The following is a 24,760-nucleotide window of genomic DNA, read 5'->3' as shown; positions in this document are numbered from 1 at the left end:
ACAAGAGGGAATTTGATGCATTTCACAGATAACATTTCAGATCACTGAGGAAAGAACAGACTTTTTTTCTTTTTGCAATATATGGCACTGGGACAATTAGCAATCAATGTGAAAAATAATGCAATTGGGTTTCTTCTTCACACCATATACAAAAATGAAACAATTTTAGATAACTACTTACATTTAAAAAAAACAAAACTTTAGAAGAAATTTGAAAGACTTCAAAATAGGGAAAGATTTCTTAAAGAAGACATAAAAATCACTAAACATAAAAGGTTGATGTAATGGTATTGGTAATACTCTCATTTTTAAGTTTGATGGTAAGTTTACAAATGTCACTTTTACTAAGCTTCATCTATATAAATGCCCCATATATTCTTGTATGGATGAAATTACATCATAAATGTTTGACTGGAAGAAGAAAGGTGCACAAAGTATGGCAGAGAAGGAGGTCAGTGCCCTTAATAACCACAGAAGAAATAGGGGCACCTGGATGGCTCAGCTGGTTAAGTGACTGACTCTTGGTTTTGGCTCAGGTTGAGAGCTCAGGGTCATGAGATCAAATCCTGTGTAGGACTCAACACTTAGCATGGAGTCTCCTTGGGACTCTCCCTCTCCCTTTGCCCCTCCTCCCACTCTCTCTTTATCTCTCTCTAAAATATAAACAAATCTTTCAAAAAATAACCAAGGAGGAAATAAATCCAACTTTTAGCAGAATTCTAGTCTTACTAGTGAACCTATGGTTTGAAGAAATTATTATAAAGGCAGGGTTAACATTAAAGAAAATCATGAAAAACAAAAATCCTAGCAAGCTGTTATTTTTTTGTATATTTTTTATTGGAGTTCAATTTGCCAACATATAGTATAATACCCAGTGCTCATCACCAAGTCCCCCCATCCCCCTACCCACTTCACCTTCCACTATACCTTGTTCGTTTCCCAGAGTTAGGAGTCTCTCATGTTCTGTCACCCTCTCTGATATTTCCCACTCATTTTCTCACCTTTCCCCTTTAATCCTTTTCACTATTACCCTTATAAATGAAACCATATAATGTTTGCCCTTCTCCGATTGACTTATTTCACTCAGCATATATCCTCCAGTTCCATCCACGTTGAAGCAATGGTGGGTATTTGTCATTTCTAATGGCTGAGTAATATTCCATTGTATATGTAGACCACATCTTTATCCATTCATCTTTCGATGGACACCTACGCTACTTCCACAGTTTGGCTATTGTGGACATTGCTGCTATAAACATTGGGGTACGGGTGCCCCTTGAATTCACTATATCTGTATCTTTGGGTAAATCCCCAGTAGTGAAATTGCTGGATTGTAGGGTAGCTCTATTTTTAACTCTTTGAGGAAACTCCACACAGTTTTCCAGAGTGGCTGCACCGTTTCACATTCCCACCAACAGTGCAAGAGGGTTCCCTTTTCTCCACGTCCTCTCCAACATTTGTTGTTTCCAGTCTTGTGAATTTTCACCATTCTCACTGGTGTGAGGTGGTATCTCATGTGGTTTTGATTTGCATTTCCCTGATGGCCAGTGATGCAGAGCATTTTCTCATGTGCTTGTTGGCCATGTTTATGTCTTCCTCTGTGAAATTTCTGTTCATGTCTTTTGCCCATTTCATGATTGGATTGTTTGTTTCTTTGCTGTTGAGTTTAAGAAGTTCTTTATAGATCTTGGATACTAGCCCTTTATCTGATAGGTCATTTGCAAATATCTTTTCCCATTCTGTAGGTTGTCTTTTAGTTTTGTTGACTGTTTCTTTGGCTGTGCAGAAGCTTTTTAACCTGATGAAGTCCCAGTAGTTCATTTTTGCTTTTGTTTCCCTTGCCTTCATAGAGTATCTTGCCAGAAGTTGCTGTGGCCAAGCTCAAAAAGAGTGATGCCTGTGTTCTCCTCTAGGAGTTGGATGGATTCTTGTCACACATTTAGATCTTTCATACATTTTGAGTTTATCTTTGGGTATGGTGTAAAAGAATGGTCTCGTTTCATTCTTCTGCACGTGGCTGTCCAATTTTCCCAGCACCATTTACTGAACAGACTGTCCTTTCCCAGTGGATAGTCTTCCCTGCTTTGTAGAATATTAGTTGACCATAGAGTTGAGAGCCCATTTCTGGATTCTCTATTCTACTCCATTGATCTATGTGTCTGTTTTTGTGCCAGTACCACACTGTCTTGTTGATCACAGATTAGTAGTACAACTTGAAATCCAGCATTATGATGCCCCTGGCTCTGGTTTTCTTTTTCAATAGTCCCCTGGCTATTCGGGGTCTTTTCTGATTCCACACAAATCTTAAGATGATTTGTTCCAACTCTGAAGGAAGTCCATGGTATTTTGATAGGGATTGCATTGAACGTGTACATTCTGCCCTGGGTAGCACTGACATTTTCACAATATTAATTCTTCCAATCCATGAGCAAGGATTATTTTTCCACCTCTTTGTGTCTTTCTCAATGTTTTTCAGAAATGTTCTGTAGTTTTGAGGGTATAGATCCTTTACCTCTTTGGTTTGGTTTCTTCCTTGGTATCTTACGTTTTTGGGTGCAATTGTAAATGGGATTGACTCCTTAATTTCTCTTTCTTCAGTCTCATTGTTAGAGTATAGAAATGCCACTGATATCTGGGCATTGATTATGTATTCTGCCACATTACTGAATTGCTGTATGCATTCTAGCAATCTTGGGGTGGAGGCTTTTGGGTTTTCTATGTACAGTATCATGTCATCTGTGAAGAGGGAGAGTTTGCCTTCTTCTTTGCCAATTTGAATACCTTTTATTTCTTTTTGTTGCCTGATTGCTGAGGCTAGGACTTCTAGTACTATGTTGAATAACAGTGGTGAGAGTGGACATCCCTGTCATGTTCCTGATCTTAGGGAAAAGGCTCTCTGTTTCCCCATTGAGAATGATATTTGCTGTGGGCTTTTCGTAGATGGCTTTTAAGATGTTGAGGAATGTTCCCTCTATCCCTACACTCTGAAGAGTTTTGATCAGGAATGGATGCTGTATTTTGCCAAATGCTTTCTCTGCATCTATGGAGAGGATCATATGCTTCTTGTGTTTTCTCTTGTTGATATGATTTATCACATTGATTGTTTTACGAGTGTTGAACCAACCTTGCATCTGGGGGATAAATCCCAATTGGTCACGGTGAATAATCTTCTTAATGTACTGTTGCTTCCTATTGGCTACTATCTTGTTGAGAATTTTTGCATCTGTGTTCATCAGGGATATTGGTCTACAATTCTCCTTTTTGGTGGGGTCTTTGTCTGGTTTCGGGAATTAAGGTGATGCTGGCCTCATAGAACGAGTTTGAAAGTATTCTGTCCCTTTCTATCTTTCAAAACAGCTTTAGTAGAATAGGTATTGTTTCTTCTGTAAACGTTTGACTGAATTCCCCTGGGAAGCCAGCTGACCCTGGACTTTTGTGTCTTGGGAGGTTTTTGATGACTGCTTCAATTTCTTCCCTGGTTATTGGCCTCTTCAGGTTTTCTATTTCTTTCTGTTCCAGTTTTGGTAATTTGTGGTAAGCTGTTATTTTTTAATGGATACCTGATTCATCCCATGAATGCAAAGATGGGTCAACTTTTAAAAAGCTATTCTTATAATTTACCACCTTAATAAGTAAAAGAAGAAAAAACATATGAATATATCAATATATACAAAAAAAGCAAATAACAAAATTTAATATTCATTCCTAAACTTTAAAAAGAATGATAACAAAGAGTAGGACATAAGGTTAATATGAAAATGTCAATTGCTTTCCTAAATACTAATAATTAAAATTGGAATTTGAAATTAAAAAAAACAATACCATTTGCAACACCAAAATAATGAAATACATATAAATTAAACAAAATATGTACAGGATCTCTACGTGGAAAAGAACAAGAAATAGGGGCACCTTGGTAGCTCAGTTGGTTATAATAAAGAGATACTTCATGTTCACAAATTGGAATGATTCAATATTAATATCAATTCTGTCTAACATTATCTATAGATTCAAAGCAATTCCAATCAATATCTTAGCAAGTTATTTGTAGTTATTGACAAACTGGGTGTAAAGATTACAGAAAAAGATGAAAGACCCTAAACAGCCAACACAATACTGAAAAATAAGAACAAAAATGGAAGACTCACACTAGCCAATTTCAAGACTTCGTATAAAGCTACAGTAGTCAAGACAGTACAGTATTAACAAAAGAGTGGATATTATGGATAAATGGAATAGAGTCGACAAACCAGAAATAGAGCCACACGTATATAGTCAACTGATTTTTGGCAAAGGAGCAAAGACAATTCAATGGAGAAAGCACAGTATTTTCAACAAATGGTGTTGAAACGAGTGTCTGTATGGAAAAAAAACTGAACCTAGACACAGATCTTTCATCTTTCACAAAAACTAACTCAAAATAGATTGTAGGCCTAAAAATAAAGTAAAAAACGATAAAACTTCTATAAGGAAACAGGAGAAAATCTAGGTGACCTTGGGTTTGAAAATGAGCTTTTATTTTTTTCAATTTTTTTATTTAAATCTTAGTGAACATACAGTGCAATATTGATTTTAGAAGTAGAATTCAGTGATTCACTGCTTACATACAACACCCAGTGCTCATCACAGGTGCCCTCCTTTATCTTTATCACCCATCTAGCCCATACCTCACCTACCTCCCTCCAGCAACCTTGTTTGTTCTCCACCATTACGAGTCTCTCATGGTAGGGCGCCTGATGGCTCAGTAACTTAAGCATCTGACCTTGATTTGTTCATGTCATAATCTCAGGGTCATGATCTCAGGGTCATGAGATCAAGTTCCACCTGGAGCCCCACATCAGGTTCCATGCTCAGCAGGGAGTCTCCTTGAAGATTCTCTCTCTGCCCCTCCCCCTGCTCTCTCTAAAATAAATAAATCTTTTTAAAAAGAGGCTCTTATGGTTTGTTTCCCTCTCTTCTTTGGGAAATGAGATTTTAAATTCAAAACAAAAGCATGATTCATAAAACAAATTTGGTATGTTGGACTTTACTAAAATGAAAAACTTCACTGTGATACACTGTCATGAGAATAAAAAGACAAACCACAGACTGGGAGAAAATATTTGAAAAAAACACATCTGTAAAAGACTTGTATTCAAAATATACAAAAAAACCTCAACAATAAGAAAACAAACACCATAATTTGAAATTGAGGAAAAGATCCAAATAGATACTTCATCAAAAGACAGGAGACAAATAAGCATATGAAAAGATGCTCAACATCATTTGTCATTAGGGAACTGCAAATTAAGATAAAATATGGAGTGCTTGAGTGGCTCAGTCAGTTTTGCGACTCACTCTTGATTTTGGCTCTGGTCATGATCTCAGGGCTATGGGATGGTACCTCATGTCAGGCTCTGCACTTAGCAGGGTGTACTTGAGATTCTCCCTCTCCCTCTGCCCATTTCCCTCACTCTCTTTCTCTCATTAAAATTAGTAAATAAATTATAATCAATCAATCAATCAATCAATCGAGATATCATTACACACCTGTTAGAATAGCTAAAACCTAAAACCTGATCATGCCAGTTGCTGATGAGGATGCAGGGCAACAGGAATTCTCATTTATTGTTGATGGGAATACCAAATGGCACAGCCACTTTGGAAGATAGCTTGGCAATTTCTTAAAGCTGAACATAATCTTACCATATAATTCAGCAATCATGCACCTTAATATTTACCAAACTAACATGATTATGTCCACACAAAAACATGCATGCAAATACGTTTTTTTGGGTTTTACCCGCATGCAAATGTTTAAAGCAGCTTTATTCATAATCTTTGAAAACTGGAGATGTCCTTTAATAGGTAAACAAACTGTGGAATGTTCATCGAATGGACTATTATTCAGAGATTTTAAAAATTAGGTAAGCCTCAAACAGACGTGAAAGAACCTTAAATGCATATTGCTAAGTAGAAGAAGCCAGTCTAAAAAGGCTACCTACTGCATGATTCCAACCATATGACTTTCTAGAAAAGGCAAAACTATAGAGACAATAAAAAGATCAGTCGTAAACTGGAGCCCCAGGGAAAGGGACAGGGTTGAGTAGGTGAAGCACAAGGGATTTTTAGAGCTATTGAAATTATTCTATATGATAATGCAATTGTGGATACATAACATTGTAGATTTGTCAAAATCGATTGAACTTTAGGGCATGAAAAGTGAGCCCTGGTGTATACAAATTTTAAAAAATCATTTTAAAGATTTTAAGAGGTGACAAAGCTATCTGTATTACAAATTTGTGAAACAAACACACTGAAGGGGCGGGGGTGCTGACTAATTAACTTTGGAAATGAGTGAGGTCTGTAAAACTAATGGCAAACAGAGATACATAATTGCTGCTCTAGTTTGAAATGTCTTCCATGGGAGTACAGGGTAATGTTTCTGGAACTGTATATACTGGATTTAAACAATTCAAGTAAATGGGCAGCAGATGGTGGGAACCAGGTTTCTTAGTGTGGGAGTAGAAGTCTGCAGATCAGCAGGAGAGGTGGTTAGAAAGATTTATGTGGTGATGGATGGAACATCAGTATGAACTTGCATTCCACTTAATAGAAATACAGGGGATCCCTGGGTGGCTCAGCGGTTCAGTGCCTGCCTTTGGCTCAGGGCGTGATCCTGGAGTCCTGGGATCCAGTCCCGCATCAGGCTCCGGCATGAAGCCTGCTTCTCCCTCTGCCTGTGTCTCTGCCTCTCTCTCTCTCTCTCTCTCTCTCTCTCTCTCTCTCTATATATATATATATATATATATATATATATATATATATACACAGAGGTTACATCCAGAAATATTTATGTGTGTGTATATGCACAGGTTAGCGCACACACATATGTTTCCTTGCCCTGTGAGCTGAAAGGGCCTCGAAGCAACAAAACCCCTGCAGCACTGGGCACAACCAGGGCCCAGATCCTGATTTCTAATACTATCCTTCCATAAAAGGCACCAGGTTCCCTGGAGAAAAGGCTGATTCTAGGACTGGGGAAGGAAATACACACAATGAGCCTGGAATATCTTGTAGTGCCAGAAAGGAAGAGCTGAAAACAAAATAAAGAAGTCCACTCTAATGGGAGTATGTCAAAGAGACACAGGAGTCCAATGAAAAAGTTATCAGTGTCCAGAACTGAAATAATTTCAACCCCAAAATAGTGTTACATGATAACCCAGAGTATTAAAAAAAGCCCAAATTTATATGAATACATGATTGAATAAATCAATAAGTGGGAAAGAAGAAACATCTCCTGTGCAGAAGAATGCCAAATAATTGATGTAGATACTTCATCCTCAAGGAGGTGGAGCATAACTCCCCACTCCCTAAGTGTGGCCTATGCAAAGTGACTTCCTTCCAAAGAATACAGTATGGCAATGGGGAAAGAGTAGCTTTACAGTGGAGAAATCTGACAAACACTAACTTAGGTGATCAAAAATAAGATCAACAGTGATAAGTCATGTTAATAGATATGTACTCTTGGGACGCCTGCGTGGCTCAGTGGTTGAGCATCTGCCTTCAACTCAGTGTGATCCTGGAGTTCTATGATGGAGTCCCCGCATTGGGCTCTCTGCAGGGAGCCTGCTTCTCCCTCTGCTTATGTTTCTGCCTCTCTCTCTCTGAGTCTCTCAAGAATAAAATCTTTTTAAAAAGATGGGTACCCTTGATGTGATAACAATAGCACACATAATCCCAGTATAATAATGGTAAAAACATCAGACAAATCCCAACAGAGGAACATTTCACCAAATACCTGACCAGTATTCCTCAAAGCTGTGAAGCTTTGGGCGCCTGGATTGCTCAGTGGTTTAAGCATCTGCCTTCGGCCCAGGTCATGATCCTGGGGTCCTGGGATGGAGCCCCACCTCCAGCTCCCTGCTCAGTGGGGAGTCTGCTTCTCCCTCTGCCTCTGCCCCTCCCCCCAACTCATGCTCACTCTGTGTCAAATAAATCTTAAGAAAAGTTGTCATCAGTAACAGGGACAGTATGAGAAACTGTCACAGCCAAGAAAAACCTAAGAAGATATCACAGTTACATGTAAAGCAGTATCCTGGATGGAATCCTGGAATACAAAAAGAACATTAAGTAAAATCTGTGAAAACTTGAATATTAACTGTAGTTTATAATGTATCAATATTGGTTCCTTGCTGGTATCAAATGTCTCATGGTAACATAAGATATTAGCAGTAGGGGAAACTGAGTATGGGACATGTGGGATCTCTGCGCCATCTTCCCAATCTTTCTGTAACTCAGAAACAGTTCTGAAAAATAAAGTTTACTTTGAAAATATTTTAAAAAGAAGAGGTAGGGGGACTATTTAAGAGACTGGAGAGACACACTAACCAATGTAATTTGTGAACCTTGGTGGGGGTTGGCATGAAAGTCATTCTGGGGACACATGGGGAAATTTGAATATAATATTGGATGGTTCACTATTTTCTTCAGTGTGAGAGTGGTATTGTGGTTAAACAGGAAATGTCCTCATCCTTATAGGAATGGGGCACTGACATAGTTAGGGATGTCATGGTGTCATGAGGTGTGATTTTGAAATCCATACTTACCATAAACTATCCAGGAGGGGACAAAAGCACATTTGGAGAAAACAAAAGCAAAAGTGGCAAAATATTAGGTATGGTGATAAATGAAAAGTATATTGGCATTCCTGATATTATTCTTTCACGATTTGTGTAAGTTAGAAAATTTTCAAAGTAAAATTTTAGAAATATATGAGTAGGATTCTACAAATGGACAAAATGATACCAAAGTCCCTCAGGAAATATAAACATGCATGAATAACTAGGAAAAAATCCTGAAAATAATAATAATGTGGTATGGACTAGCAATGTGAAATATGAAAGCATATAGCAACTTAAAATAATTGAAAGACTGGTAATCTTTGTAACAGACTGCAGAGCTCAGAAACAGATCAAAATATATATGGAAATTCAGTGTATGAATGAAGATGGTTTTTCAAATCAGTGTGGGAAAAAAAGTAAAAAAGTGGGGTTGGAGTTGGGATAACCAGATAGCCATTTGGGGAGAAAAATGTCGAATCCTTACCTTATCCTTCTACCTAAATAAAGTCCAAATGAATCAAAGATTTAAAGGTTAAAAAAAAAACTTAAAAGTACTGGAAAAATACATTGAATTTATTCTTAAATGTAAAGAAGGCCTTTTTAAGCAAGGCACAAATCCCCAAAGCCATAAAGACTGATAAGTTTAGCTACATAAATAAGTAAATAAATAAATAAATAAATAAATCTCAGGAAAATATTCTTAAACATATGACAATGGACCAATTTTCTTAGCTTACAAAGAGCTCATACAAATCAATAAAAAACAAATCATCTAATAGAAAACAGAACATGACCACACAATTCACAGAAAATGAAATATAAGTAACCAATAAGCATGAAAATGTGTTCCATATCCTTCATTAACATGCAATATAGCTAAAGTAAGATGCAAGATATCATTTATTCAGTTTCAGATGATCAAATGTTTAATCCAAGGCCCAGTGTCAGTGTGGGCCTTGGAAATAATTATTCTTACAAATTATACGTGGGAGAATAACGGGGCCAAGATTCCTAGAGAACAATTTGGCAATAACTACTTAAGTGCAAATGAAAAGTACCCTTTGACTAGCAATTCAATTGCTAAGATTAACTCTGCGGGTATAATCTCCTTATATGTACAAGTATGTTCACTGCAAAATGGTCTAGCAATAGTAAAATATTGAAAACAATCTGAGATCCCATCATTGTTTGAACATTTGTAACACATTCATACATTGGAATACCACAGTCATTAAAAATAATGAGGTATTTCTGTATATCCTGATACAGAAAGATCTTGTAAGACACAGCAAAAACAGCAAGGTACAGAAGAGTATATACAGTTTGACTCCATTAACGTAAAATTTCTTAAATATATATTCACTGGCAAATAATTTTCCCCCCAAAGAATATACAGGGCACTCTAAGCTGGTTACCTTTGGAGAGAAGCATTAGGCACAGAAGGGAAGAAGGCAAGTTTTAATGACATGCCTTTCTGTACCATCAGATTTTTTTTGTTTTTGCCATGTGCATATATCATCTTGATTTTTCCCTTTTTTAGACAATACTTGATTTGTAGGTTACTCTGAGATACTCCTAGGTAGATCTGAATATTGCTAGTGCTATTTGTCAAACTACTCAAGATACATGCCAAGTTTGACAAACCAGAACCTCCCCTCGGGTTTTCATCAGACTCTGGATTTGCCCCCTGATACTTTTGAATCATAATGATTTTCTGTTAAATCTAAACTTATAACAAATTTGTGATGGGATGATTGGATGCTGATATTCAAGGACTAAAATTCTTCTACCCCAAAGGTCCTTTGCTAAATATAAATGAGATTACACATTCTATTTTGACACTAAAAAAAAAAAAACATAAAATTGCAATTCGACTTTCCATGTACAATAAAAAGTATCTATTGAATTTAGTAGAACAGCATCATACTGGGAGAAAAAAATACAGTCATAAGATTAGCTCTTACATTTTTCTGGGGACAGAGAAGCAGAAGAGAATGGGATTTTAAAAACAAAAACAAAAACAAAAACCACTACCAAAAACAGGGTGAGACAATCATTTATTTATTGGACAGGGCAAGGCCATTTAAAGAGAGGAAACATATCCAAAAGAAGGTGTTTAGCTTGGTGTTACAGGCATCGATGTTCACAACAAACAACACTACTCAATACATCATGGAAACAGGCCACATACAACCAGGAAGATGCTGTCATGCCACTCAAAAATAAGCCACAGTGCTTAGGAAACAATCATTAGGGAATTACAGAGCATCATGGTCTCCAGTCCACCGATCTGCATTTTCTGTGGCTGGGCCATTAGCCCATAGCATTGGCTGGTTCCCTAGTTATTAAAAAGTCTCTTCCTATGTTCTAGAGAGCCTTCAATAGCAAACACTTCTGAACGTCACTAAAATCACAGTCAACTGGAGGCTTAACTAGCTCACACCACTACATTTTTTTTGGACTACACTAGGTAGTCATAACTGTCTCAAAATATTATAAATAAAATTCTGAATTTAATCCATTTAGCACTGTTACGATGCACCCAAATCACCTTTAGTCCTATGATACATACTTGAAAAAGAAAACAGAATCCATTGGAGGAAATTATAAAGAAGAAATTTGGAAAGCTCACCTGGCCCGAGGTATACAAGCTGCTAGCAAAGTCAGACACACCTGAAAACAATGTCAATTATCTGCCAAATTATCGGGCATCATTGTTACCAGGACTTTCCTGACTGGGCAAAGATTCAGTATCCATTCTAGAGACTAGCCAAAATATTATAAATAGTAGTATATCATGAGTGCTTGGTTATGAGGAAAAACTATTCAGCCTAAGATTGACTAAGAAACTGATCACAGTTCTCAAAGGGAGAAGTTCTTACTCCACATAGAACAAAACTCTACTTGGGAAGCTAGTCACTAAAGACCAGACATTGTGCGAATCCATTCCTATTAAATGACCACAATAGGCAAATCTATAGAGGCAGAAAGTAGATTAGCGGCTGCCTGGGGCTGGGAGGCAGAGGGATATGAGAGGCGCCCACTAAAGGGTACAGCATTTCTCGTGGGGGTGATAGAAATGTTCTAAAATTCATTATGGTAGTGGCTGTACAACTTTGCGACTATATTACAAAACCACGGAACTGTACCCTTTAAATGGCTGCACTGAAAGTATGCGAATAATAAAAAAGGAAGGCAGCCCTCAAAGAGAAGAGGCTCTTGCAAATCAAGTCATACCTGAAGAAAGGGTAGACAAGCCTGATAGAAGGAGCTTCTCATACAATATTTTGATTTAATTATCACCACATTAACCCCTGATTCCATTTTTCACTCTTTTCTACACTATCTCAGGCTATCAGCAGATTTCTAACATTGTTCTCCTTAGAGATCAGAGTCAGTGTTCCACAGACAGACTAGGTTGGCAAAACAAAACTAAACAACAGTAAAAACTCAATGACCAAAGAGTCTCATGCTTTAGAGCTGTTTGTTACCAGGCAGAACAGAAGAGCTGAGGTTCATTTCTAAGAGGAAAAAAGCCATCAAGCAGAAGGACATCTTATTACTCTTGCCAAAAGCATATTGCTTTTCAAGTCTGCATAGTTATTCCCTTTGCACCTATACGACTCAACAAAAGCAATGTTTCCTTGCCTGCACAGTTCAACAAAAGCAATCTGCTCTACAAAGAAATGCTAAGCTCCCTGCAGATCAAAGAGCTAGCCAAATTTCCCTAAACCCAAAATTACTGTTTCTAGAAAAAGTCTACTCTGTCCCCTCATCCTCACCTTCAGCAGCATCCAACAAAGATGGAAAAGCTCTAAGCCTGCTAACAAATCCAAAGCTGAAAAAGTTTCTTAAATGATCTTGTTTTTAATTGAAGATACTAGTTCCAAATATTTAAAATATATTTGTTCCAATGCCTTTGAAGCCTATCTTTGATGAGAAGTTTCCTTGAGTTTTACTAATTCACTAGTTTAGTATGCAATAAAATAACAGAGACTCTGAATAAGTTAAACTGGCTGATGACAAGTAGTCAGTTTTCTTCAGTGATTACTATTCTTCTACACAGGCAGGATAATTAATGAAATCATGAATGGTCTTTTTGGTCTATCTTCAACTATTCTTTAACTACATAATCAATTGGGGAAATTTTTGACAGAGAAATGAAGAGAACACAGTAGCTTTACAGCAAGTTGAATTTGTTAAATATATTTATGACAAAGAATTTCTGACACAAGAGTTGCTCACTGCACACAGAACCCCAGAGAAGTGATGAAACAAGACAGTCGATGTTAGAAGGTATATGGGAGTGGGGTGGGGCAAGAAGTCATGAGAAATTAGAAACTGGCAAGCATCTGCTGAAGCAGAGCCACTTTTTAGGGGGCATAAGAAAAACTGATAAGCCACCATTTTGGTCTCTTTAGAGAAGTTAATTTGTCATTAAGAACCAAAGACATTTTAACTTTCATTCATGCTGCAAAATGCAGTAGTCACATTATTTCCAAAAGGATCCTAAGAACTCAAGTGCAAAAGAAATCTAAGAAAATAAATAATTACAAAATCATCAACATTTTTCAAGGAAATGTGTTCAAAACAGTGACTTTACAAAAGATATGAATTTGTTTTAAATGGAAAGAAAGAATTCTCTCTATGAAAGATCAAAGACTCATTTCACAGATAACTTATACTCCATGAATGATCTGATTAACAGTGTACAAACAAGGGCCATAGACTTTTTTTAGTTAGGTCTGAAAGATCAATATAATATAAATACTGATGATAGGGGGGGGAGTGTTTTATACCCCAAACTCCAATATTCCAGCTCTGTGTCCTGTCCTGTTATCATAATTTGTAAAAATCTTAACGACGCAGTGATTCAAGTTTTCGTAACTTCAATGATGTGTTGGAGGACAATGCATCTTGATTTGAAGAGCTTGTTGTATCCGAAGGCCGGAACAGTACTCGACCACGATGATTAAATACATAAAATGATGGATGATTCCTTAATGTGTCAAATGTCCTTAAAAGAAAAAAAAAACAACAACAAAGCATCCACTTCAGATAAACCTGTACAAAAACCTATTTGAAAACAAGCAGGCTTCTAATGAATTATGAATTTGTTATAGATTATAGTCTTAACCAAGTTTAAATTCATGAAATCAGACTATAGATGGTAAGCATACTGTGTCTCGTTTTTTTTTTTCCTATACAAGGTAAATAAGAAACCTGGAAAGCAACATAAAGCTCTCAAATCTTTCTTTCAGCCACTCCTTCCAAGATGATTATGAATATAGCACAAATAATCGCTCAACTTTAATCACTTGTATAAATCTTAAAATAGCTAGCCCATGCCAAATAGTCTTTTAAAAAACCAGTACATAGATTGTACCTTTGATTATTTGCATTTGGCCCTCACTATTCAAGCAATATGATCATTTCACAGATCTGTTTCCAAGAATCTTTCAAGTACAACAAAAAACTCCTTTTGGCCCTTCAGTACCTACTGTTGTCCAAACTCATATATTTTGCTACCACCTACTAAATTTATATATTTTGCTACCACCTACTTAATGCCATTCTGTTTTACTTCTTTCTTTTCTGGCCCTTTGCCTGTGATTCTTGGTAGACTCTTTGTAAGAACTACAGTGGGTGGTGATAGTAGAGTATCCTTTCTTCTTTCCTAGTGAGATATACATAGTCAAATAAAGTTCACAAACACCTAAGTGTATGGCTTTTAGTATTCGTTTAACATAATTTTCCTGGAAAAAAAAGAGCAGAATTCTGCCTTGTTAAAAACTCAAATCTTAAAGTCAACCCACCTAAAATTCCAAGTATACTCCCACATAAAACAGGAAGTCTGACATGTGACTATTTAAAATGTAAATTAAAAAGTAAAAATAGCAAGGGGGTGAGTTTCCTCTAACAAATAAATGTTTATTGTGAACCCTTCTAAGAACACATTGTAAAGGGTTAAAATTTCCAGGCTCAAGAAGGTAGGTAAAGTCCAGGGATGGATTTGAACAGAGCTAAAGGATAATTTTATGAAAGTAGGAAATATGGAAAAGAAAAGCAAGCCAAGTTCAAGAAAATAGCTTAGAAGAAGTACAGGAGAAAACAGAAAGCAGGACGACAAGTATACTGTAATCCACGAAACAGAAAGGGCCAGCGAGCAGTTTATGTCACAGTCTAGGTTCAAGTGATTGAGGAAAACAACCCAAAACCCCTATTCTTCCAAAGACTAAGCTGGGACATGTGGATAAAAAGAGGGGAAATAAAGTAAGGAAGGGAGGGTGGAAGGGGAGGGAAGGAAAAGAGAAAGGATGAAAGGAAAACATTTCTGAGGGACTATCTTCCTATTTATCTATTCCCTTCCAACCATCTGGCCGATAAATAATTTTAAGCAAATATAATATGACATCTAAGGTCAATAATCTGTCATTCAAGTTCCATTTTTCTATCATAGCAAACACTGCCTTAATATTTTGACCTCATTATTTACACAAACTGCATCATCGAATGTAAAAACAAAATCAATTTTTATGTACCAGAAAACAGACATTTTAAATTACATTAGTGAAGCAAAACCCCTATGAAACAAAATGCCTATGAAAAGGGAAAGACTTACTTATTTTTTAGTTCTGAGGTGGCATCCATGTCTTTAAACTCTCCTGCAATATGAACTATACCATAACAGGTAACTGCAAAGGCCAGAAGTGTCTGAAGAACTATCTGTGAGTATAAAGATTGAGATTATCAAATAACATACAAATATTATCATAAAAATTTACAATTTTCCCTCCATCTCATTTTAGCCTCTGACAGGTATTTCTCCCAGATCCTATCAAGGAGTCAATTCTCACTTTAAATAATTTGAACTCAGACACAATAAAATCTATAAACTCTGTGGATCAGCTGCAAAAATACTTGTAGGTTTTGCCCAAATAGCAAACAGGTACTGAGCCATTCAGAACTCAGTTACCAACTATTACCTGTTTGCAAGAGCAACTAAGAATTTGTTAATATATTATTGTTAAATATCACTGAGCATAAAAAGAACACCCCTGGACCCACCAGCCAGCTTAAGAAATAAAACTACCAGTACCTTTTCAAGTCCCACACACCCTCCCCCAAAGTTAACTACTGTACTGAATTATATATAAATGCTTTAAGGCTTTTCTTTATAATTTTACCAGCTATGTATGTACCTCTAAAATGTATATTGCTTACTTTTTCCCACTTTTGAACTTTTTTGTGAGATTCATCCCTGTTGTAGTATTTCCTTGTAGTCCATTCATTTTCATTGTGTTTTATATTTCATTATATGAAAATACCACAATTTATTCATTCCACTGCTGATGGCTATGTGGGCTGTTTCCTGTGTGTTACTTTTACAATGCCAATATGGATATCCTGGAGTAGGTCTCCTGGCAAATGGGAGTAGAATCACTTGGGGAGAGTATACACACTTTCAACTTCATTAGGTAATACTGAAACGTTTTCCAAAGAGGTTGTGCAAGCAAAGACTTGCAATGTTTGATGTTAAACAAGCTGGGATTATAGGCACATTTGATTTTCTTGATTGTGATTTTTCCGTATTTTTCAAATTTCCCAATTTGTAAACAGAAGCAGCTATTTTAAACAGATATAAATGAGTATATGGGTGGTGGTAGGGGACATAATCTATTACAAAGCAAAGGTGATACAGGAGAGTGGCTTAATAGTCTCATCGATCATAACTTTCATTACAAACTAAAGTCAAAATTAGCCACAAGCTCTTACTCTTTCTAAATTAAAACTAATATTACATGTTATACCAGTTTACACATTCCCGCCACCAGCATACCAAGACCTATTTCATACAATGCAATCAAAAGCACCATTAACAAGAATGTGGTAAATTGTGAAGTTACGTCAAGATAAATTGTTAAGTAATAAAATGCAAATTATAAAACTGTACATGTATACACATAGATAATAACTTTTCAAAAGAAAAGCTGTTTTCATTAGGTAAAACTATACATAATGTAAGTAAGTATAGTGCTGTTTACTCATTCACAGGAGGAAAGCTGAACTACTGACATACTCCAAGCTGGTAGGAGTAGCAGCAGAACTGCTGAGCAGTGAGGCCACTTCTTTTTTTACTGTATGGGGTCAGTTTTTCTTTTTACACTTACTGTTTGATTCTATTGCAGAGAAATTACTATTTTGTCATTTAAAATCCATTAAAGATGAAAAATAGTGAGTGAAGATCACATATCATTTCAGTTAAAAAAAAAACACTTCCTCATTTTTTTTCAGTTTTGCCACCGACATATATGTCCCCCAACAATGTTTAGTTTTGCTTGTTCTTAGACTTTACATAAAAAGGAACTTTGCTAAGAAAAAGTCAAGTAATCAACTCAGACTATGAACAGAGCAACTTCTAGAATGACTACTTAAAACTACAGTTTTAGAAACCAAACAGAAATCTTTTTTAGAAACCAAACAAAAAATCTTTTGTTTCCAAACCTTTGGGTTTTACAATGAGTGATAAAGAGTAAAGTAGTGAACAGATGTTACTTCATGTCTGGAAAATTTTAAGAGAACAATAACCAGTAAAAAAAAAATTATAATAAGCTATGTGGCTAATTTTTAAAATATATTTTAACGGAATATAAATGACCAACTTACATCTATTGGCAGTGATTCATCTTCCTTTTCTGTTAATCGCATATAAGAACGATCTATAAACCAGAAGCATACCATTAAGGAAATTGTAGCCCATTTTTCTTTCTTAAAATGCAAGCAAATCAATATATCAAAGAAGCAGCTGACTTATATGCTACCTAAAGTAACGCTAATCCCGGATTCCTCAAAAACCTCTATCTTCTAAGGCAGTCAGCCTGATCTTGAACTATTTTACTTTTATCATGACCTGCTTTGTCACCTTATAAAACACAGTAAGAGTCAAAGGTGAACAAGTACGAGGAAGAAATACCTAAACATTTTTTTTTCCTTTCGGTACTATGGGAAAACTAGAATCCTCTAAAAATAAGTTTCTTTCACTAACTGGTCAAAGATATCACAATTATTTAAAAATGGATAAGCCGACAGAAAATCTCAACTCTGAAATAGCACCACCATCACACAGTATGGACAAAGTAAGATTGGTATGGATGTTTCTTCCTGAGAGAATAAGCTGGGGCAGTGGTCAAATAGGAGAAATTCCAGGACATCAATTTCTGCCTCTCCAATTAAATTATAATTCTGCTGCTGCCTTAGCCTCGGGAAGCAGCAAGGTATAAAAGGGTGAGGATTTGGAAGCTGATAAACCTGGATCATAAAACCAGCTCCTCAACTTACTGGTACTGACTTTATCTCACTGAACCATAAGACATCCTCATGCATTGTAACATGTATCTCAATTGCAGAGTGTTAAAATGTAGGAGTGGGAGGGGAAGTGTCTTAGAATCAAATACAGTATCTTTCTCCTAAGCTTCTGCAACAGTAAAATGGGGATAATGTGAAGATTAAATTAGACACATGGTAGCCATTCTGCCATAATAAAGTTCATTACAGCAAAGAAGAGCATGCCATAGTACAACAGTATGCTATCTACTGCTACAGTTCAGACATGACACAACTAGCTTCAAAGGTAAATATCAATCTTTTCCCAACATAAGCATTATAAAGAGGTCCCACTGCAGTGACAAATGCCCCCAAGGCATTCTCATCTAAACAGAAACACAAAATCCTAATTCTCAAAAAACCTTGCACAATCCCTATTTAACAACGTGCTGTGGACTAAAAAAACCCAAATTGCTGTGAGTGAACACGTGGTGACTTTTAAAAGGGAATGTGTTTAGAGACATTTCTGAAGTTTTATCTCACAAGTTTAACACAAGGACCAGTGTAAAAGAAACATCAATCCAATACCAAAAATAGGTTTGGCTAACTTCCTACTGTTTGTTCAGTTCCTAGACAGCTTTCTTCTTTGCACACAACCTAATCTGACTTTAACACTACCTCTAACCAGGCATTTCCTCATCTGGAAAATGAAGCGGTTGGACTTCAGTGAGTAGAGTACTGTAAACTTTTACAGCTGAAGTCAACTGTGGAAAATGATGCAGTATTCCATACTATCCTAATCTCCTCTAGGGTAGTGCTTTTCAAATGACTGTGCAGACAAATCACCTGGGGATCTTATTACACTGCAGATTAGGATTCAAAAAACTCTAGGGTGGAGTCTGACTTTCTGCATGTCTAACAAGCTCCCAGGTGATTCTCCCAAAGCTGGTCGATTGAACTGCAAGCAGGAAGGCTCTAAGATACTTTCCTTAACCCCCTTGCCCTCCACCTCCCACCCTGGGGCCTGTCTCCAAGCATCCTTACATGCTTAGTGTAGCATCTCTATCACTTTGTTGTGATTATTTATTGATATTACTTGTTTCTCCACTTGACTTTGAACTCCCTTGGGGCATCACTGTACCTCTAGCACCTAAGCACAAGCACAATTTCAGCCACTTACACGAAACGGAATTTCATAAAGCAGTGTAGCACGTAGGCTCTAGATTCAAACTGCTTGTTTTTGAATCCTGGCCCCACCATCATTGCTTTAAGTGTGCAAGTTTCCCAGCTATGTGTGTCTTGACTTCATCTTTCAAAAGCGATGACAATAGCTACCTCACAGTGCTTTTGGTAGGACTGAGTTAGATATTACGTGTAAAGCGCTTAATTCGGTGACACGTAGCAAGCACTTAATAAAGGATAGCTATTACTATTGTTATTATTAAAGACTGGAGCTTTGAAGAAACCATCACAGGATAGAAAAGACTGGGGAAACATGACAACCAAATATAATGACACCCTGCATTGATTCCTGAATAGAAGACCTTATTGGAAAAACTGGTAAAACCCAAATAAAAGCTAGACTTTAGTTAATAGTATCATACCAGTGTCGGTTTCTTAGTTGTGACAATATACCATGGTAATATAAGATGTTACCAGTGCGGGGAAACTGGGTGGGGGTATACAGTAACTCTGTACCATCTTTGCAACTTTTCTGTAAATCTAAAATTTCAAAATAAAAACATATTTAAAAAATAAAGCTAGGTTTCTGTCAGACAAATGTCAATACACGTATGTAAAACATAGTTAAAGTAACTGGATCATTTTACTTGTATATAATAAAACAAATGGTTTTATCTTGAAAGAAAATTAGAGCTTTGAAGGAATTCACATTTCATTTTCTATTTTATTCCTACAGTTGGAAAGTAATCTAGCAAATGAATAAAGTTCAACTTTGAATTCACTTCCTTCATTCAACCAATTTATTGAGTACCCACTGTGGGGAACATTGTGCTAAGCACAAAGATCGCAGCAATGAACAAAATGGGCTGCCCTCGTGGGCTCTATAGGCTAGGACAGAGGTTAGCAAACTTTTCCTGTAAAGAGTCAGATAACAAATATTTTGAGCCATGGAGGCCATAGTGTCTCTGTGTCGATTACTCAACTCCCCACTTTGAAAGCAGCCAGACAATACCTAAATGAATGGGTGTGGCTGTCTGCCAAGAAAACTTCATTGATGGACATTGAAAGTTGGATTTTATAGAATTGTCATGGATCATAAAATGATTTTCTTTTACTTTTTCCCCCAACAAATTAAAAATGTGAAAACTTTCTTAGCTCACTTCAAAAACAGGAGAGAGACTGCATTTGGCCCACCCACCAGAGTTTGCTGACCCCTGTTCTAGTAGAGAAGGAAGACCTCAAAAGAGATCAGCTGTCTCAAGACTGCACTACCTCCTCTGCTGGACTCCAAGTTTCTTCTTGATGATACAATTGTATTCGTATGTTAAAGTACTTTTACTTTTTTTTCTTTTAAACTTCTCAATCACTCTGTGACACAGAAAAGGCAAGAATTAAAATCCACCTCAATGAAGGCTCAGAGAAGGGACATGACTTGCCCAAGGTCACACAGATTTAGCGGTAAAGCAAGTTTTTTCAGAACCAGCCCTCCAGACTCCCAGTCCAGTGCTCTTTCTTCTGTACCACAGTGCTCCCATGAGGCAAACGGTCATTTAACTTCTCAGTCTTAGCCTGGACAGCCCAGAAGTGCCCAAGTACTGTCCACCTAGCTGTCATCGGACCACGAGTATCCGAAGTCCTCAATCTGACACTCTGCCTGCTCAGCCCCACGTTGGATCTGACATCACCTGTCCCGGATTCCCAGACAGACTCCCTCTCTGGCCACCCTGCAGCCCGACAGACTCCTTCGTTGCCCACCCCGCAGCCCGCTCGGAGCTCTCTCCCAGACACCCCCTTCCCTTTCCCCTTCCACCTCTGCCGCAGTCTCAGATGCCCATCTCAAACTCAGACTCTGAGCCTTCCACCGGGAAGCCCCGCGCCGCTTCTCGGAGTCACCCCCAACTCTAAGGGCTCAAATGATCATTCCTGGGACAACTCAGTCCTACACTCCCTCAGGGTGCGCCCACACACCGTCCCCGGAGTCCCGCACAGGAGCTGTCGCGGTTCCCACCGGCACTTACGCTGCGCAGCGGAAAAGGCCGCGTGGGCTAGGGCAAAGAGGCCGACGCCCACCAGCCCCTTCCACAGTGACGGCGCCATGATTCCGGAGGAGCAGCAGCCCAACAAAAGAGGCGAAGGGCGGCGGAGCTGTTCCTTCTTCCACTGGCGGGTGTCCGCGCAGCGCAGAGAGATGACGTCACCGAACCTCTGGGCGCGAAGTGCCTCAGAGGTGGAAAAAGCAAAGAGCCGTGAGAAAGCGGAAGCAGGAATGCCGGGAAGAAGGGGAAAGCTACGCGGAATAAGGTCCGCGAGTGACCAAGAGCCGAGCCTGCGCTGCGCGGCCTCTTCGCGAAGGGCGGAGCTAAGCGGAGAGCATACCGAAGGAGGTGAACGCGGATCAATGAGGAAGCGGAGCGGAAGGGCGCCAGCGAATGAGCGTGGGCCGCGGGGCAAGGGGCAGGGCCTGCGGAGAAGTTCGGGCGGGGCCGAGGGGCGAGGCCTAAGGGCAGGGCGCTGGGAGGGCTGGAGGCGGAGGTTCAAGGCCAGTGCCGCCAGGTCTCTACCCCTAGCAGGGGGTATTGTTTGCTTTGCTTTGCTTTTCCTTCCAGCTGGGCTCTTTGTTTTCTGCCGGCCTGTCCAGTGCTCCAGCCCTCTGGGAGCCGACACTGCTGAAGGAGGCAAGAGTATGAAAGCAAAGAGGTGGGTGGGATGGAGAGGAGAGCAACCCGGGATTTGGAACCCCAAACACGTGGCACGCGTGGGATGCTCCGTAAAAGTTAGTTCTCTTCTCCTTACCTTCAAAAGGTCTTGAAGAAAGACTCGCGCCCCAAGGGGGTGTGGTGCCGCGCGGGAGGGTTTTGTCTTGAAGAGAGCCAGTTTACATTAGGGAGAAATGAAAGGGGAGGAATAAAAGGACGCGCGCACAATGCCGGCTCGTCTCTATCTCTGATCAGGAAAAAAAAAGTGTACCGCCCTTTCTCGATTTTTGCCTCCATCTCCTAAAATGCACACCTTCATTAGTGAGGCTCTCCCCTTCTTTCCACTCTGCTCTCTTTTGGCGAGCTCACTTCTTCATTCCCACCGCTTCAGCCACTGTGGATAAGTAATTCCAAAGCAACATCTCGATCTCAAATATTTCTCTTTGGCTCCAGACCTGCTAATTACTTATTTCTATCCTGCGACACTTCAAACTTACAGCCAAGTCGGAATTCATCCAATTTTCTAAACGCTGCACCAACTCTTCCAGTGCCCCCTGACTGATTGACACAGCGTTGTAAGCATCCTATCACAAGGTAAATGCCCTCAGCCCTGTCAGGATTTACTTTCTCGCTGCAACAATTTTGCAAACTCTCATTTGCTCAAAGGTGCCTATCCTGGACACCCCTTTTAAATTTCTAATCTTCCCATTCCTGGTCCCCTTAGCCTGCTCCATTTCTATATCACCTTCTGAAATATTCTATGATTTATCCTTTGATTATGTTTGCTGTCTTATCATTGTTCACTGTCTCTCCTTCTTCATTGGAATGTAAGTTCCGAGAGGACAAATATTTCTGTCCATACCTATAACACTGCCTGTCACATATGGTAGGCATTCAAGGAATGTTTGCTGAATGAATTATGGGAAGAAGTGGCACGAGTGATGTATCCTTGTTTGAAAGGATCTCTATGGTCTTTCCATTATTTTTGAATTGGGTTCAGAAATCACTGTGACTTGCATACACTCAAATTTTGATGACCCCGTGATTGATGATAAACATTTTCTGATATAGTTGAGCTTCCTCAATGCTGAAAAGAAATTAGAAAATTAAAATATTAGAAAATAAAGAAGGCATCCAAGACCCTTCAGATTTCCTCAATTTTAAATAGTTTTTGTCCTCTATCCCATTTTCCAGACCTTTAATTATAGTCATTATCTTTCTCTGGGCCCACTCCGATTCTTTCACCTCTAAGCCAAGATTTAACGCAGTACTCGATCAATGTCAAGTACAGTGTAATGTACTGTACTACGAATGTAGGAGTATTTATAAACCTCACAATCAGGAAGAACCAGGAAATGATCTTTCTGTACTTGACAGGTCCTTCACCCCTGGGAGGTGGTGAGATAGAGAAGATAATTGACCAAAAAAAAAAAGTCTTAACACTTGACTTTAGCTTTGATGATGGTCAAATTGAAAATAGCTTTTTCAGGCATCCTACTAAATTATCTCTGCTAATATTAATTTATCCAAAACAGAAAAATGATTATATGGTTTCTTAAGGGAGCTGGGATCTAATTCTTTTGTTTTGAAAAGATGAAGTTACAGGAAAAAAAAAGAGAGAGCCAGTAAGGAATCTGGTATTTGTATAAGCCACCAATACCTCAACCTAGTCTTCAGGGAAGTAGCCAGTCATTGAATTTTGTTTTTTCTATTACACTCTTTTTTTTCCTCCATTACACTCTTAAGGCGAATGCCCCCATTCTTTTCTTTTGAATATCTTACCCATGTACAGAATGCAAAAGAAATGAGGGTAGTTTCACATTTTCTAGAAATAAATGGTTAGCTCCTAATCAGGGATTGGTATTTAAATGGTCTCATCTGTAGATATTAACATGAAGGGAAGCCAAGATATTCATAATCATAGTTATCAAGGATTGTATCATTTAAATAAATACCTTGGGTCCATTCATACATTGTTTTGTAGGTTGGAGTTCATCCCAAATGTACAAGGTACAGCTAGGGGCAGCACTGTTTTCATGAGATCTTAGAACAAAAGTCAAACTTCATTCGAAAGAGCATTTAAATTCCTAGGTAACCCCAGAAGTGCCTTTAGTTTCCCTAGAGAAACAGCCATTTCCAATATGCACAGAGGATACATGATGTGGGTTGGTTAAGAGCAGGGATAAGGATCTCTAAAGTGTTTCCTACCCAGATGCTATTTATGAAAACTCATCATATCTTCCCAGGAGGGTCTGTCGAATAGAGAAAGCACTGCAATCCCAAATTGTCTTCAAGTTAATTAAGTTGGTTACATGCCACCCAACTAGGTGAGTGACTTCATACACCACTCAGATGTGCCTCCATTTCTCATGCAGATTCTCCCTCTTTCCAGCACACTCTCCTTTCCTACCTAGTTCAAAAATCCACTTTCCCTAGGAATATGTTGCCATTACAGTTATCTATAAGAGGAATATATCGATTATAGGTACTAAACCATTCTTCAAACCATTTATACTTATTCCAACCTCCCTGGGTAATGAATTCTAGAATTTCACTACCTACTGGGTAAATGGGTATTTTCAACATTTATATCGAAGTTGCATCACCTCTTTTTTATTTCTTTACAAAAATGGTGTATGTTCAGTGTAAGTTCAAACAGTGGAACAATGTATACCTCTTAAATGCATCTCAAGTTGTGCCTGGCATCTCAAGTTTTGAATCTCAGTAAACAAGACTGTGGTCGCTTGATTCATATCTTAAGACTTGTTTACTGAAAGACTAATACTACTGTGGATAAAAGCATATGCTCCAGAATCAGATCAGGTTTGAATGCTGGCTTCTCCTTTACTCTCTGGAAGACTGGGCAAATTATTTAACTTCACTGTGCCTCAATTTCCTCATCTGTAAAGTGGGGATAATAATAGTACTTACTTGGTAAGATTGTTGTTAGGATTG

The 24,760-nt window shown here is 38.2% G+C and overlaps 1 protein-coding gene across 1 annotated transcript; it reads right to left on the bottom strand.

Annotated features, from left to right (window-relative positions):
* Positions 1-10,643: 10,643 nt before the first annotated feature.
* MMGT1 (membrane magnesium transporter 1) lies at positions 10,644-21,527 on the bottom strand. The gene is made up of 4 exons (XM_072816530.1): positions 21,128-21,527; positions 17,271-17,323; positions 15,226-15,329; positions 10,644-13,620 (listed from the first exon to the last, which is right to left on the bottom strand). Exons 1-4 carry the CDS (start codon positions 21,204-21,206, stop codon positions 13,461-13,463), a joined length of 396 nt encoding a protein of 131 aa, XP_072672631.1. The 5' UTR covers positions 21,207-21,527; the 3' UTR covers positions 10,644-13,460.
* Positions 21,528-24,760: the final 3,233 nt, after the last annotated feature.

This window comes from Canis lupus, chromosome X (assembly GCF_048164855.1).
Source record: "Canis lupus baileyi chromosome X, mCanLup2.hap1, whole genome shotgun sequence".
Taxonomy (NCBI): domain Eukaryota; kingdom Metazoa; phylum Chordata; class Mammalia; order Carnivora; family Canidae; genus Canis; species Canis lupus.
The sequence above is the reverse complement of the archived record's forward strand: the minus strand, read 5'-3'. Positions and strand labels throughout refer to the sequence as shown.

Bases quoted from the DNA above. Each gene is read 5' to 3' on its own strand.
- MMGT1 (XM_072816530.1), bottom strand. From the start codon at position 21,206: ATGGCGCCGTCACTGTGGAAGGGGCTGGTGGGCGTCGGCCTCTTTGCC. The intron at 17,324-21,127 runs GTAAGTGCCGGT...TCTGGTTTATAG, and splicing joins GGCCTTTTCCGCTGCGCAGC to ATCGTTCTTATATGCGATTA. The intron at 13,621-15,225 runs GTAAGTCTTTCC...TTTTCTTTTAAG, and splicing joins ACCTCAGAACTAAAAAATAA to GACATTTGACACATTAAGGA.